The sequence below is a fragment of the Panthera pardus genome, unplaced genomic scaffold, assembly GCF_024362965.1.
Source record: "Panthera pardus isolate Hobbes unplaced genomic scaffold, ASM2436296v1 HiC_scaffold_15, whole genome shotgun sequence".
Classification (NCBI taxonomy): Eukaryota; Metazoa; Chordata; class Mammalia; order Carnivora; family Felidae; genus Panthera; species Panthera pardus.
Genome location: NW_026526710.1, coordinates 25,095,375 through 25,108,456, shown reverse-complemented (window position 1 = coordinate 25,108,456; position 13,082 = coordinate 25,095,375). Strand labels below are relative to the sequence as shown.

General features: G+C 40.0%; 1 protein-coding gene and 1 pseudogene across 1 annotated transcript in view; one reads left to right on the top strand and one right to left on the bottom strand.

Annotated features, from left to right (window-relative positions):
- ANKRD30B (ankyrin repeat domain 30B) overlaps positions 1 to 13,082 on the bottom strand; it is a 104,655-nt gene that overhangs the window by 25,965 nt on the left and 65,608 nt on the right. The window contains exons 13-15 of the mRNA XM_053902906.1: positions 5,253 to 5,466; positions 3,234 to 3,417; positions 571 to 1,161 (exon numbers count right to left, since the gene is read on the bottom strand). Coding sequence (XP_053758881.1) covers positions 571 to 1,161; positions 3,234 to 3,417; positions 5,253 to 5,466 — 989 coding nt within the window. The remainder of the gene's footprint in view (positions 1 to 570; positions 1,162 to 3,233; positions 3,418 to 5,252; positions 5,467 to 13,082) is intronic.
- On the top strand, positions 9,420 to 12,103 carry LOC109261066 (dnaJ homolog subfamily C member 10-like; annotated as a pseudogene).

Here is a 13,082-nt window from a genome sequence, read left to right as displayed (position 1 = left end):
TCTCACTGAAGGGATGAGATTACAAGAGGAAGTCAGAATTCAAGATGAAATGATCAATCAAAGATTGGGGACGTTTGAAACACGCAGAGAAATATTACCAGGGACTCGCACACCTGTATGCCAACGTTCACAGCAGCATTATTAACAGTAGCCAAAGGTGGACTAAACCAAACGCTCACTATGGTATATATAAAATGTTGGTTTTTTTAGACTCTCACAATGTTTTTTATGAAAATCTCACTATAAACATCATTACTTTATGAATTCAATCAACTTCATCTATATAGAAGAATTACATCACTAGTAGCAAGTAGGAACAATACGAACCTACTATTTTGATCTGTGAGATTTTTCATATGATCCAAAACATTCTTTTTTTAAAAAAAATTTTTTAACGTTTTTATTTATTTTTGAGACAGAGACAGAGCATGAAGGGGGGAGGGGCAGAGAGAGAAGGAGACACAGAATCGGAAGCAGGCTCCAGGCTCTGAGCCATCAGCCCAGAGCCCGACACGGGGCTCGAACTCACGGACCGTGAGATCGTGACCTGAGCTGATTTCGGACGCTTACACATTCCAAAAGTAAAGTCTTTTCTCTGAGAGCATCTCTTATGTGATGGAGCTCAATTTCCAGGGCATTGAATTTACTTTCATCTTGAGAAAGTTGCCGAGAAAGAACTTCATTGTTATCTTGTAGTTTAGACACATCAAAATTCATCTTGTCCTGTAAGTGAAACCATTCATCTCTTGCTCTCTGAAAAGCAAGTTCTAGGTCTCTTCTTGATGTCTGACTCTGATCATGATCGTGTACAGCAGTAGCCAGTCTAGCACGGTATGATTCAACTTCTGCTTCCAGGCTCTCTTTATTTTGTTTTTCATTCTCCAGTTTAGACTTTAGCATCGTAATCTCAGCAGTCAGAACATTAAGCTGTCCACTATATCGGAATATTGTTTTTGATAATGTTTCCTCATTCTGTTTTATGGTCTTTTGAAGATTGTCATTCTTTTCCTTTACACTTTCAATGTCTTCACAATATTTCGTTTCCTTTCTCTGGTTCTGATTTTTTATGGTGTCTCTTTCCAGTCTTAGCATGGCGATTTCATCCTGCAACATGTGGTTTTTATGCAATAGATTTTGTATTTTCTCACGACTATCAGAAAGCTAAGTAAAACAAAGGACATTTTCATATCACATTCAATAAAATGACATTATCATCCTTTTCTTTGAAATTAAAGCATAATCTATGTTTAAACAATGAAAGGTTACAGGAGGTGCCAGGGTGGCTCAGTTGGTTAAGTGTCTGACTCTTGATTTTGGCTCAGGGAATGATCTCACATTCTGTGGGTTCAAGCCCCACATCAGGCTCTGTGCTGACAGTCAGGAGCCTGCTCAGGATTCTCGCTCTCCCTCTCCCTGCCCCTCCTCTGCTTGCGTTCTCTCTCTCTCTAATGAATAAAGAAACATGGAAAGAAAGAAAGAAAGAAAGAAAGAAAGAAAGAAAGAAAGAAAGATTACAGTAAGTGAATATCCAACTGGAAAAAAATGAAGTTGGCTCCAAATCTCAAATTTTATACAAGCATAAGTTCCCAAAAGTTCAGAACTTTAACTGAAGATAATGAAGGCATGAAAGTAAAAAAGAATTCGTGAGAAGTTTTCAGAATCTCAGAATTAGAAAAGCCTTTCTCTGATTTACAACAAACCAGAAGGCCTGAAATAAAAGATTAATAACTCTGACTACACTTAAAAATTGAGTTTACAGTAGATATAAAAAACACAGCTACCCCACAGTAAAATCGTTAGCTCTGCATCTACTTGGACAGATTAAATTTCCTAAAATTCTTTTTTTTCCTGAGAATATTTCATAGATGTCTACTTTGCTAACATTTCTATAGTCAGTTATAAGAATAGATCTATTGATAACTGACAAATCTAGGCAATGTATAATATAAACACTTCTCCATATATCAAAGAACTCATTTGGTTATCACAATTCTAGAATGGAGAGATTAAAACGGTGAGCTGCAGGACTCTCCCCAGGTCTTCTCACTCCACAACTAGTGCTCTTGCACCAACCACTGCTACTTCTCTAGTGTAAATACACAAATATGAAAGAAGTCTTGAATTTCAAACTACTGATAGGAAATAAGGTGAAATTTATACATCTCTTAGAAAATCATGAAATTATTTACTGCTGCAATAACTTGTATTTCCTCTTCATGTTGAAAATAGTAATAAATATAAAAGAGGGGAAAGACACTCCACTATTTTATTAGGAATAAAATACCTATCAATAAATTGTCATTAAGTGTATACCATAGCGTACCATTGTTTTCAAAAGTTCCTTGTAATGAAAGAGGATGCTACTTGAAGTAAACTGTTACTTCTCTCAAAAGTAGGAGACTTGATACCGAAAATATGATCTGGGAACTGGCTATACTCGTCCTCCTGTCCATTAGCAGAAGTGTTCAACTGATCTATTAATATATCAAGGCAGTGAAGTAACTGTTCAAAACCAAAACACATGTTGCTAGTAGCAATAGTTTTGAGATTAGGGAAAGCTCATCGATTCCTACAGAAAGTAATAAAAGCCTCTCCTTTGGATGAGGACATTATGAATGTCACTAGTTGTTGCAGACAAATGCATTTAATCAAGAATATTATTTTATCCGATGAAACAAAAAATGCCGCCGTCCCCCATGCCCCTCCCCAAAAATATATGTGCTTTTAAAACCCTCTATAGTTTCCATGATGTACAGTGTTGGGTTTTTAAAATTTATATATACATACATGGAGAGAAAGTAATAATAATTAAAAAATAGAATGTATACAAATACATACACACATGTACTTCAAAATGACTAAAGAAGATATTTCAGAATTCGTTTTCTTATGAGCCATTTCTAGCACCTTTTGCTTGTAAAAGTGATTGTTTAGACTTCCATCTTGTAATACTCTGGCCTTCTGTTCTGGAGAAAGTTGCCACTGTCACTGCGCTTTTCTACAACCTGGAGATACGTTTCATCACGATTTTGGTCTCATACCGTTAAAAAAAAAAAGTCAAAAGCTGAAGAGGAAAACTTTAAAAAAATGTTCCAAGGAACATGATCCCATGTTTTAATTTATTTTAAACCTAAATAATATATATTGAATCAAAGGGATACCACAGAATATATGTATAATACACTATATAATATTGATGGAAATAAACAATTTTTTATCAAAAAGTAATTTACCTGATTCAAATTATCTTTTGCGGCCTTCAATTCCATGTTTACTGTTCTAAGAGCGAGTTCAAATCCTTGTTTTGTTTCAACTTCTTTCTTATATTGGTCTTCTATTCTTCTTAACTTCTCCCTAATTTTTTCATACAACATATCAGCATTTCTTCTTTTTTCTTCCTCTTGTTTTAAAGTAAATCTGCAATTAAATGTGCTTATTTTAAAATTGGTTTTGTTAGAAATAAAAAGTTCCTCTTATGATCTGGCTCCACATATATTGGCTTACTGTCCAAATGAAATTTCTATGTTCTCAAGTTTTTTTTTTTTCCTTTCTAGGGCTCATGTTTTTAATTTGTCACTTTAATCTCTTCCAAAACATATATACCGTTGAAAAGAAGAAAGGAAAAAGCATTATGCAACTTAGTTACTTTTAGTCAGTAATAACTCTGGTAGATGTTGTAGGAAAGAAGTTTGAAATTATTCAAGAAAGTGAGAGTTGAAAATTACCCCTTTTCCCACAGGTATAATTATTCCTCCACAGGACAGATAATTCAGTTACTCATTAAAAAGAGAAGTTGCTGTTTATAAACAAGTTTATCAATTCACTGGAAATACATTTACCACTTGACAAAACATTACAGGTACCTCCAAAAATGATGTGCAGTGTAAGAGAGCATCTGCGGATGTTGTTTACACAACATACACATGCAGATTACTGTCATCCAAGTCTAGGCTAGCAAGTCTAATATCTGTTGCCCTATACATTTGTTTCTTCTTCCACAACACTTGCAACTTACCTTGTTGAAGATTACCTACTATATGAATCACTTAAAAATCCCTTCTAGAACAACACAGGATACATATCAATTAAGTAAACAATAGAGAGTAATATGAGCTTTCAGCATACACTTTTGAATTAATTTTATCTACCTATGACAGAGATGTTGGAAAAACTTATCAGTAATCACTTTCCGTATTACTTTTTTTAAAAATGTTTATTCATTTTTGAGAGAGAAAGGGAGAGCCCATGCAAACAAAGGAGGGGCAGAGAGAGAGAGAGAGGGAGACAGAAAATCCGAAGTGGGCTCTGCACTGACAGCAGAGAGCTCAATGCGGGGCTCGAACTCACAAACCCTGAGATCATGACCTGAGCCAAAGTCAGACGCTTGAATGACTGAGCCACCCAGGCACCCCCATTTTCCTTTGTTTAAATTTTTTCTTGAGGGAGAAATGACACAAGTGAACGAGGGCAGAGAGAGAGAAAGAGAGACAGAATCCCACGAGGGGCAGAGAGCGAGGGAGAGACAGAGAGAGAGAGAGAGAAGAGGGGCTCACCCGAAGTGGGGCTCGTGCTCACCCCAAGCAGGGCTTGAGCCCACCCAAAGCTGGGCTCAAACTCACGAGATCATCACTTGAGCCGAAGCCAGATGCTTAACCAACTGAGCCACCCAGGCACCCCCACTTTACCTTTTAACCCCTGCATGTTAAGAATCAAATGGAATCAATTTGGGGGAATTTTACTGTCTTAAGAAAAATGACCATTTTATACTCTGTTGGTAGGTACAGAAATTAATATAAGCTTTCCTGAGAACAATTTAAAAATATGGATCAAAGACCTTTATTAAAATTTTTATACTTTAACCAAATTATATTGTATTGAAGACTTTATTCCAAGTAACCAGAAATGTAGAAACAGATTTATATAAAAGACATTCTTGACAGCACTAATTAAAATACAGAAAGATGAAAAACAAGCAGAATTCAATCGGTTAAATAATGATGTTTCTTGGACTATGGTGGACTTTTACATGGCCATTAAAATTGTGATTTGGAATAGACATTAAATTATTAGAAGTATTCACTGTTAAGAACGTGCTGTGTTATTTCCAAGAATCTCACACTTCACAACACTAAAGAAGGTTTCTTTCCTGGAAAATCCTATAAGGTTAAGTTTGCAGTTACAAAACTGCCCCTACACTTCTGTCGTGCAAAAGTAAAGAGTTCAAATATTTATTTAAAACCGAGATGCTATACCTCAAACTGCATACTTCATGTTCCCATTCCACTTTTTGATGCTCTAACCGTGATATCACGTCTTTGGCTTCTCGTAGCTCGTTTTGTAGTGCACTAACCGTTTTTTCCATTTTTTTAATTTTTCCCGTAAGTAGTTTACAGTGATTTTTGTTACTTTTCCTTAATCTTTCATGGGAAACAAGTATATTTTGGATTTTTAAGAAGCCAGCAGAATCTGCATCAGAGAAGAAACAGAAACAGAAATAAAATATATGAGTACTTCTTGCATATACAGGACTGTGCATCTTCAATTCACTCATTCACAGATTGAATAAATATATACCTTCATGGAAGACATTATACTCAGCTCTACAGATACACTAGAGAAGACCCCTGGTTCTCGATTAGCTTAAAGTTTAGTGAAGGAGAAAGACAACTCAAATGATAAGTCTAAATTCAGATAGTTCCTATTAGGAAACAGAGTTCTGTGATCATAACTTGATCCAGATTGGGCCCAAGAAAGATAGATTTCCCTGAGGAAGAGGTAACTATACTGAGGAATGAAGGATGAGAAGGAGTCAATTAAGCAAAGGAGGAAGACAAGCACTCTCGACAGTCTAGAGCATGTGCCGAAGTTCCACTGTAACCTGCTTCTGGCCAACATGGAGTAACACGTACTGATTGATCTTCCTACCTGAAGCAGGCAAAAACAAAACAGACAAATTAGAATCTTAACATGATTTTCAAGACACAGAACTTCAGACAATGAAGGACAATGATCCCTGAAAACAAAACACGTTAGCCTAACACATGCCCAAGCTCACTGCCTTGAGAGAGTTTTCAGGCTACGACCCAGGAGACATAAATAATTTAAATAGATTCCACCAGACTCCTTGAGTCGAGGTGACGAAACTGAGAGTCTGGTGAATTCAAGGCACATAGAGATGACAGGTCAGCATCCAGGAGAGGAGAAAGCAGAACACAGAAAGAACCCTGGACATCTGCAGAGGGTCCCCTTTGGCTACTCAGCAGAGTAACAACCAATGCATACATGGAAGGAAGTCATCAAGGGAAAAAAATCTGAAAATATAGAGGAAACACTGCCTGGTGCTCCCACAGCACGAGGGACAGTATCTATTCACATTAGCTAGGATAGAAAAACTCATAATTTGCTTTAGGCTGATCACCTCTCTGGATTCATCCAATAATTCCTAATAGCAACACTAAAGGATCCATCTGTTTGTAAGCAACCTAACTATATCTCCAAACAAAGCATGAAAAGATAACTAGAGGCATAGAAAATATTCTTTTAAAAACCAAATAGCACTTACAGAGATGTAAATTATGTTAGACATGAACAATACGATGGACAGGAATAAACACATTTTAGACATCACAAAACAAAAGACTGAAGTTTAACATTGGAAACCCGGGAGAAAACTTCAAGGGGGAAATACACAATTGCCCAAAGAGGCAGGGGAAAGGGACAGGAAAAAAAAATGGCTCAAATCTTCCTAAACTTCATGAAAACTATAATCCCACAGACCCAGGAAGGATCTGTCTAGGAAAGAAGAAATGGAAGTAAACTATTGTAATTTTCCTAAACTATATACGATGTGGTATAACATTAATGGAAGCTAGACTGTGATGTTTAACCCACAGACTATAAAACCTAAACCAACCACCACAATAGCAAAACTGAAAAGTTCTAGCTAGGAAGCCTAAATCAATAAGTGAATAAGTGAATAAATAAATAAATCATAAATGGATAAAACTGAATCATAAAAATGACTCGATTAAAAGAAAGCGGAAAAAGAAGAGAACAGGAACAAGGAGCAGATAGGACAAATGCAAATACATTCAAACAGCATGATGACAGATTCAAATCAACTATATCAATAATCACAGCAAATGAAAACGGTCTAAAAGCCTCAACTAAGATGCAGAGTGTCAGAATGGATAAAAAAGGAAGACTCAGCTATATGCTACCTATACAAAATGCACTTAAAATGTCAAGACAGAAATTTGTTCAAAAGACAGAAATATGATATAGCACACTAACACTTGACTAAAGAAGGCTGAGCTAGTGTGGCTATATGAATACTAGACAAAACAGTTTCAAAACAAAAAATTATTACCAGCAATAAACAACAGGTCATTGTATAATCATAAAAGGGTCAATGAATAGCAATCTTAAATGTTCATGGATCTGTTAATAGCTTCAAAGTACCTGGAGCAAAAATTGATAGAACTGAAAAGCGAAATAGGCAAATTCACAATTATAGTCTGATATTTCAATAGGCACAACATCAGCAAGGACACAGTAGATTTGACCACCACTCTTCTTTCCAAGGATCCATGGAACACTTACCAAAAAAGACTATACTCTGGGTCATAAAATAAATCTTAATAAAAGGAAGAAGTCAAGAGGCCTGAAGTCATAAAAGTAACCCTAACCCTAACCCTGACCACAAAGCAATCAAATCAGAAATCAAGAACAAAAATATCTCTGGAAAATACTCAACTGTTTGCGAACTACAGAACACATTGAAATATCCCCTGGGTCAAAGAAGTAATGAAAAGAGAAAAAAACTAGAAAGGATTCTGAACTGAATGAAAATGAAACCACAGTAGAATTTGTAGAGTCCTGCTTTAGTAGCACTCACATGAAGACTGATGGCACTGAATGTATACATTAAAAAAGAAGAGGGAAGTGCAATGCTCCTTGCTGCCTTTGTGGCTCCTCTGCTGCTTCCCAGGCGCCTCTCCCCACCCTGCCCCTGTGGCAGTTGGAGAGCTAGAACTTTCTTCACCTGCCCACAGAGCTGGCTTTCAGCCTGGTGGGGGCGGGATGCGCCACCTGCCCGGAATTGAAGGTGGGGGAGTAGCTGCAGGAGGTGACCACCCTACCCTGAGGTGGGCAGGGGCTGGACCACCCCGCCCCCCGCTGCCCCAGCCCCCGCCCCCCACACCCACGCCCCCCGACGCCACTCCCCACCCCCGCCATCCCACCCGCACCGACCCCCGCCCCCGCCAACCCTCGACCCTGCCCCCGCACCCCCAGCCACCAGGCCCCTGCTGCCCCCCCACCGACCCTCCCGCCACCCCCCACCCCCCGCCCGCACCAACCCCTGACCTTGCCACCGCTTGCCTCCGCCCCCGCCACACCCCCTCCCCCCATGCCCCCCCCGCCCCCCCACCACCCCACCCGCGCCAACCCCCGCCACTGCCAACCCCCCCCACCCCGCCCCTGCCGCCCCCACCCCCATACCCACCCTCCCCCCCCCCCCCGCCCCTGCCACCCTCCCCCCCTCTGCTGGAGCCGGAGGCCGCGACAGTGGCAGAGGCATGGGCCCTTCTGGAAGGGAGAGCCCAATGTCTGTGAGCCTGTCTCCCCTCCCTTCCTCTCCACCCCTGCCATGGGTTTTGTGTTCTAGCTCCCCATCTTTTTCTGATTACCTACATCATCACCCTTCTTCCGGCCGGCCTCATTTCCCAGCTTCTTGCCACAGTTTCTCTCACTTAAGACTCGGTTACTCAGGCTCTTTTTACCCTAGTCCTGCCAGACACTTCGCACAACCAGCAGCACTTAATAGTCTCTTTCATGGGATGTCCCCGTCCTTCCCCTGTCCTCACATCCTATTCGGGGCTGATGGCAGCCAGGAACCCTTCCTATTGCATTTACCGGCAGTTTCCACCTGGCCCTGAGGCTTGGCCCAGATCAAGTCCACCACGTCCATGCTGCGAAGGACCCCTAGGAGAACCACTTGTCCCATGGTGGTATTGGACAAGATGTTCTCTGTTTTCCTGGGGTTGTTTATTTTAGTCTGAATATTTGTTACTCTCCACCGCTATACTTTACAAAGGTATGTTCTGGTTGCATGACAAGGAGTTAGAAATGAGCCAGAGACCATTTGCAGGTAAGGAGAAGACTTCGACATTTAGGATTAAAGGAAGAAAGGAGAAACAGAATGTTAAGAAAGTTAGATTTCTCAGAGTATTTTGATATCTTTTGTGATCTGAGGAAGTGCAGATTACTGACCCTACACAGATTGACACTTTGGGAGAAAATTTCATGATGCTTGATTCGCTCTTGGAGTAACGTAAACACAAGTTCTCAAACCTGCATATTCTCTCATCTGGTATATCTGAATGTTCACTTCCATCAGAACTTGTATAAGAGAAAGAATGGGAGTCTGGTTCAACAAAAATGACTACATCCGGGACCTGAAAAGGGTCATTCTGTTTCCTAATAGTGTATACGGCCATTTTAGTGGGGACAGATCGGGATTTTTACAGTTTACTTGGAGTATCCAGCACTGCAAGCAGTAGAGAAATAAGACAAGCTTTCATGAAATTGGCATTGAAGCTACATCCTGATTAAAAAAAAAAACAAAAAAAAAAAAACCACGAATAACCCGGGGCGCCTGGGTGGCTCAATCAGTTGAGCGTCCACCTTCCGCTCGCTTGGGTCATGATCTCACAGGTCGTGGGTTGGAGCCCCGCATCGGGCTCTGTGCTGATGCCTTGGAGCCAGGGGCCTGCTTTGGATTCTGTGTCTCCCTCTCTCTCTGCCCCAACCCACTTGCATTCCGTCTCTGCCTCTCTCAAAAGTAAATGAACATTAAAAAAATAATAAATAAATAAATAAATAAATAAATAAACCAAACAAACAAATGAATAACCCTAAAGTACAGAGTGATTTTTCAAAAATAAATAGAGCATATGAGGTACTCAAAGATGAAGATCTGTGGGAAAAGTATGACAAATATGGAGAAAAGGGACTTGCAGATAATCCGGCAAATGGCCCGTATGAAAGCTGGGATTATGGTTGTTATGATTTTGGTATTTATGACGATGATCCTGAAAGCAGAACACTGGATAGAAGAGAACTGGATGCTGCTGTTAATTCTGGAGAACTGTGGTTTGTGAACTTTACTCCCCAGGATGTTCACACTGCCATGAATTCGCTCCCACATGGAGAGACTGTGCGAAAGAAGTAGATGGATTACTTCGAACTGGTGCTGTTAACTGTGGTGATGATAGAATGCTTTGCCGAATGAAAGGAGTCAACGGATCTCCCAGCCTCTTCCTTTTCAGGTCTGGAACGGCCACAGTGAAATATCATGGTGACAGATCAAAGGAAAGTTTGGTGAGTTTAGCCATGCAGCGTGTTAGAAGCACAGTGACGGAATTATGGACAGAAAATTTTGTTCACTCCATAGAAACTGCTTTTGCTGCTGGCGTTGGCCGGCTGATCATTTTTTGTTGCAAAGGAGGAGATTGTTTAACTTCATAGACACGACTCAGGGTCAGGGGCATGTTGCATAGTGTTGTTAATGTAGGATGGATGGACTGTACCACCCAGGGCAAACTTTGTAAAAGTTTGGTATTATGACAAGTACTACTGCCTATTTTCCTCCTGGCGCCACATTAAATAACAGAGAGAAAAGCAGGGTTTTGTTCCTTAATTCATTGGATGCTAGAGAAATATATTTGGAAATCGTGCATAGTCTTCCAGATTTTGAACTGCTTTTGGCAAATACACTAATGGGTCGATTGGCTCGTCATTGGTGGCTCTTATTGTTTAGTTTTGGAAAACATGAAAATTCAAATGATCCTGAGTTGAAGAAACTCAAAACTCTACTCCAAAGTGAACATATTCAAGTTGGCAAGGCTGACTGTGCCTCTGCACCAGACATCTGTAGTAATCGCTCTATATTTCAGCCATGTCTAGCAGTATTTAATGGACAAGGAACCAAAGAATATGAAATTCATCACGGAAAGAAGATTCTATATGATATACTGGCCTTTGCCAAAGAAAGTGGTAATTCTCATGTTGCCACGCCTGGACCTCAAAATTTTCCTGCTGATGACAAGGAACCGTGGCTTGTTGATTTGTTTGTGCCATGTTGTCCACCATGTCGAGCTTTATTGCCAGAGTTACGAAAAGCCTCAAAGCATCTGTGTGGTCAGCTTACGTTTGGTACACTAGATTGTACGGTTCACGAGGGACCCTGTAACACATAAAGCATTCAGGCGGATCCAACAACAGTGGTATTGAACCAATCCAAGGTTCATGAGTATGAAAGACATCACTCTGCTGAACAACAGATCTTGGAATTCATAGAGGATCTTAGGACTCCTTCAGTGATCTCCCTGATGCCCACCACTTCCAATGAACTAGTTAAACAAAGAAAACATGATGAAGTCTGGATGGTTGACTTCTACTCCCCGTGGTGTCATCCATGTCAAGGCCTAATGCCAGAATGGAAAAGAATGGCCCAGAACACTAACTGGACAGTTACTGTGGGCAGTATAGACTGCCAACAGTATCGTTCTTTTTTGTGCCCAAGAAAATGTTCAGGGATACCCTGAGATAAGATTTTTCCCCCAAAACCAAATAAAGCTTTTAAGTATCACAGTTACAATGGTTAGAAGAGAGATTTGGGGTCTAGGATTTCTACCTCAAGCATCCACAGATCTAATGCCTCAGACTTTCGATGAAAAAGTTATGCAAGGGAAAAATCACTGGGGGATTGAATTCTATGCTCCTTGGTGTGGACCTTGCCAAAATTTTGCTCTCGAGTTTGAGCTCTTGGCTAGGATGATGAAAGGAAAAGTGAAAGCTAGAAAAGTCGACTGTCAGGCTTATGCTCAAGCATGCCAGAAAGCTGGCATCAGAGCCTATCTGACTGTTAAATGTTATCCCTACGAAAAAGCAAAGAGAAACATTTGGGGAGAGCAAATAGATGCCAGAGATGCAAAAGCGATCGCTGCCTTAATATATGAAAAACTGAAAAATCTCCACACTCATGGAAAGAGAGAGAAGGATGAACTTTAATGATGTGAAGATGAAGAAAAAAGAGAAAAGGAATTCTAACACATGACATCAGAGGATCATCTTTGTAGGATGTTGCTACATTCTGGGTCAGAATAAAGGAACACTATCTCAGAAATGGAATCGCACCGTCTGAATTCTGTACAACATTGGTATAAATGAAGGGTCTGCAAGCTTTTTCTGTAAAAGGCCAAACTGTAAATATTTAAAGCTTTGTAGACCATGTACATTTGTCACATAGTCCTTTGTTTTTGCTTTGTTTACAACCCTTTAAAAAGTCTGAAAACTTTTCTTAGCTCAGGGCCATACCCAAACAGGCCAAGCCACATTCAGTCCATGGGCCATAGATTGCTAAGCCCTGGAAATGATACTAAAACTGCCTGGCTCAAACAGGAGCCTGCTCTGTCACGTACAGACACGTCTAGGGTCTATTCCTTAAAGTTTTGTGGCTGGCCTGAAAGGAAATAACTTGGTATTTAGTTACCTGTCTTAAAAATTGTGTGAAATGGCCACAATGTGGCCAGCAGATACCCGATTTTCTGCTGTATTTTAGTGAAAAGATTTTCTTCTTTTTTCTTTCTAAAGGTTGAAGAACTGAATTTAATTTTTCACAATTGAGAAAAATTTTGGTAAAATAACTCCAATAGATTTCTACAGCATCTGGAAGAAGAAGAAGGAAGAGGAAGAAGAAGAAGAAGAACAAGAAGAAGGAGGAGGAGGAGGAGGAGGAGGAGGAGAATGGGAGGGGGACGAAGAAGGAGAGGAGGAAGAAGGAGAGGAAGAAGAGGAAGAAGAAGATGAGGAAGAAGAGAGGTCTGTTGGTTCCACCTTTAGAAACTAGAACAAGAAAACAAATTAAAGCCAAACCAAGCAGACAAAAGGAACTAATAAAACTCAAAGTCAAAATCACATGAAAGAAAGCAGAAAAATGATAGAGAATAATTGATGAAACTAAATGCTTTCAGGAGGTGAAAAAAAGGGATAAATTTCTACCAAGACTGATCCTGAAA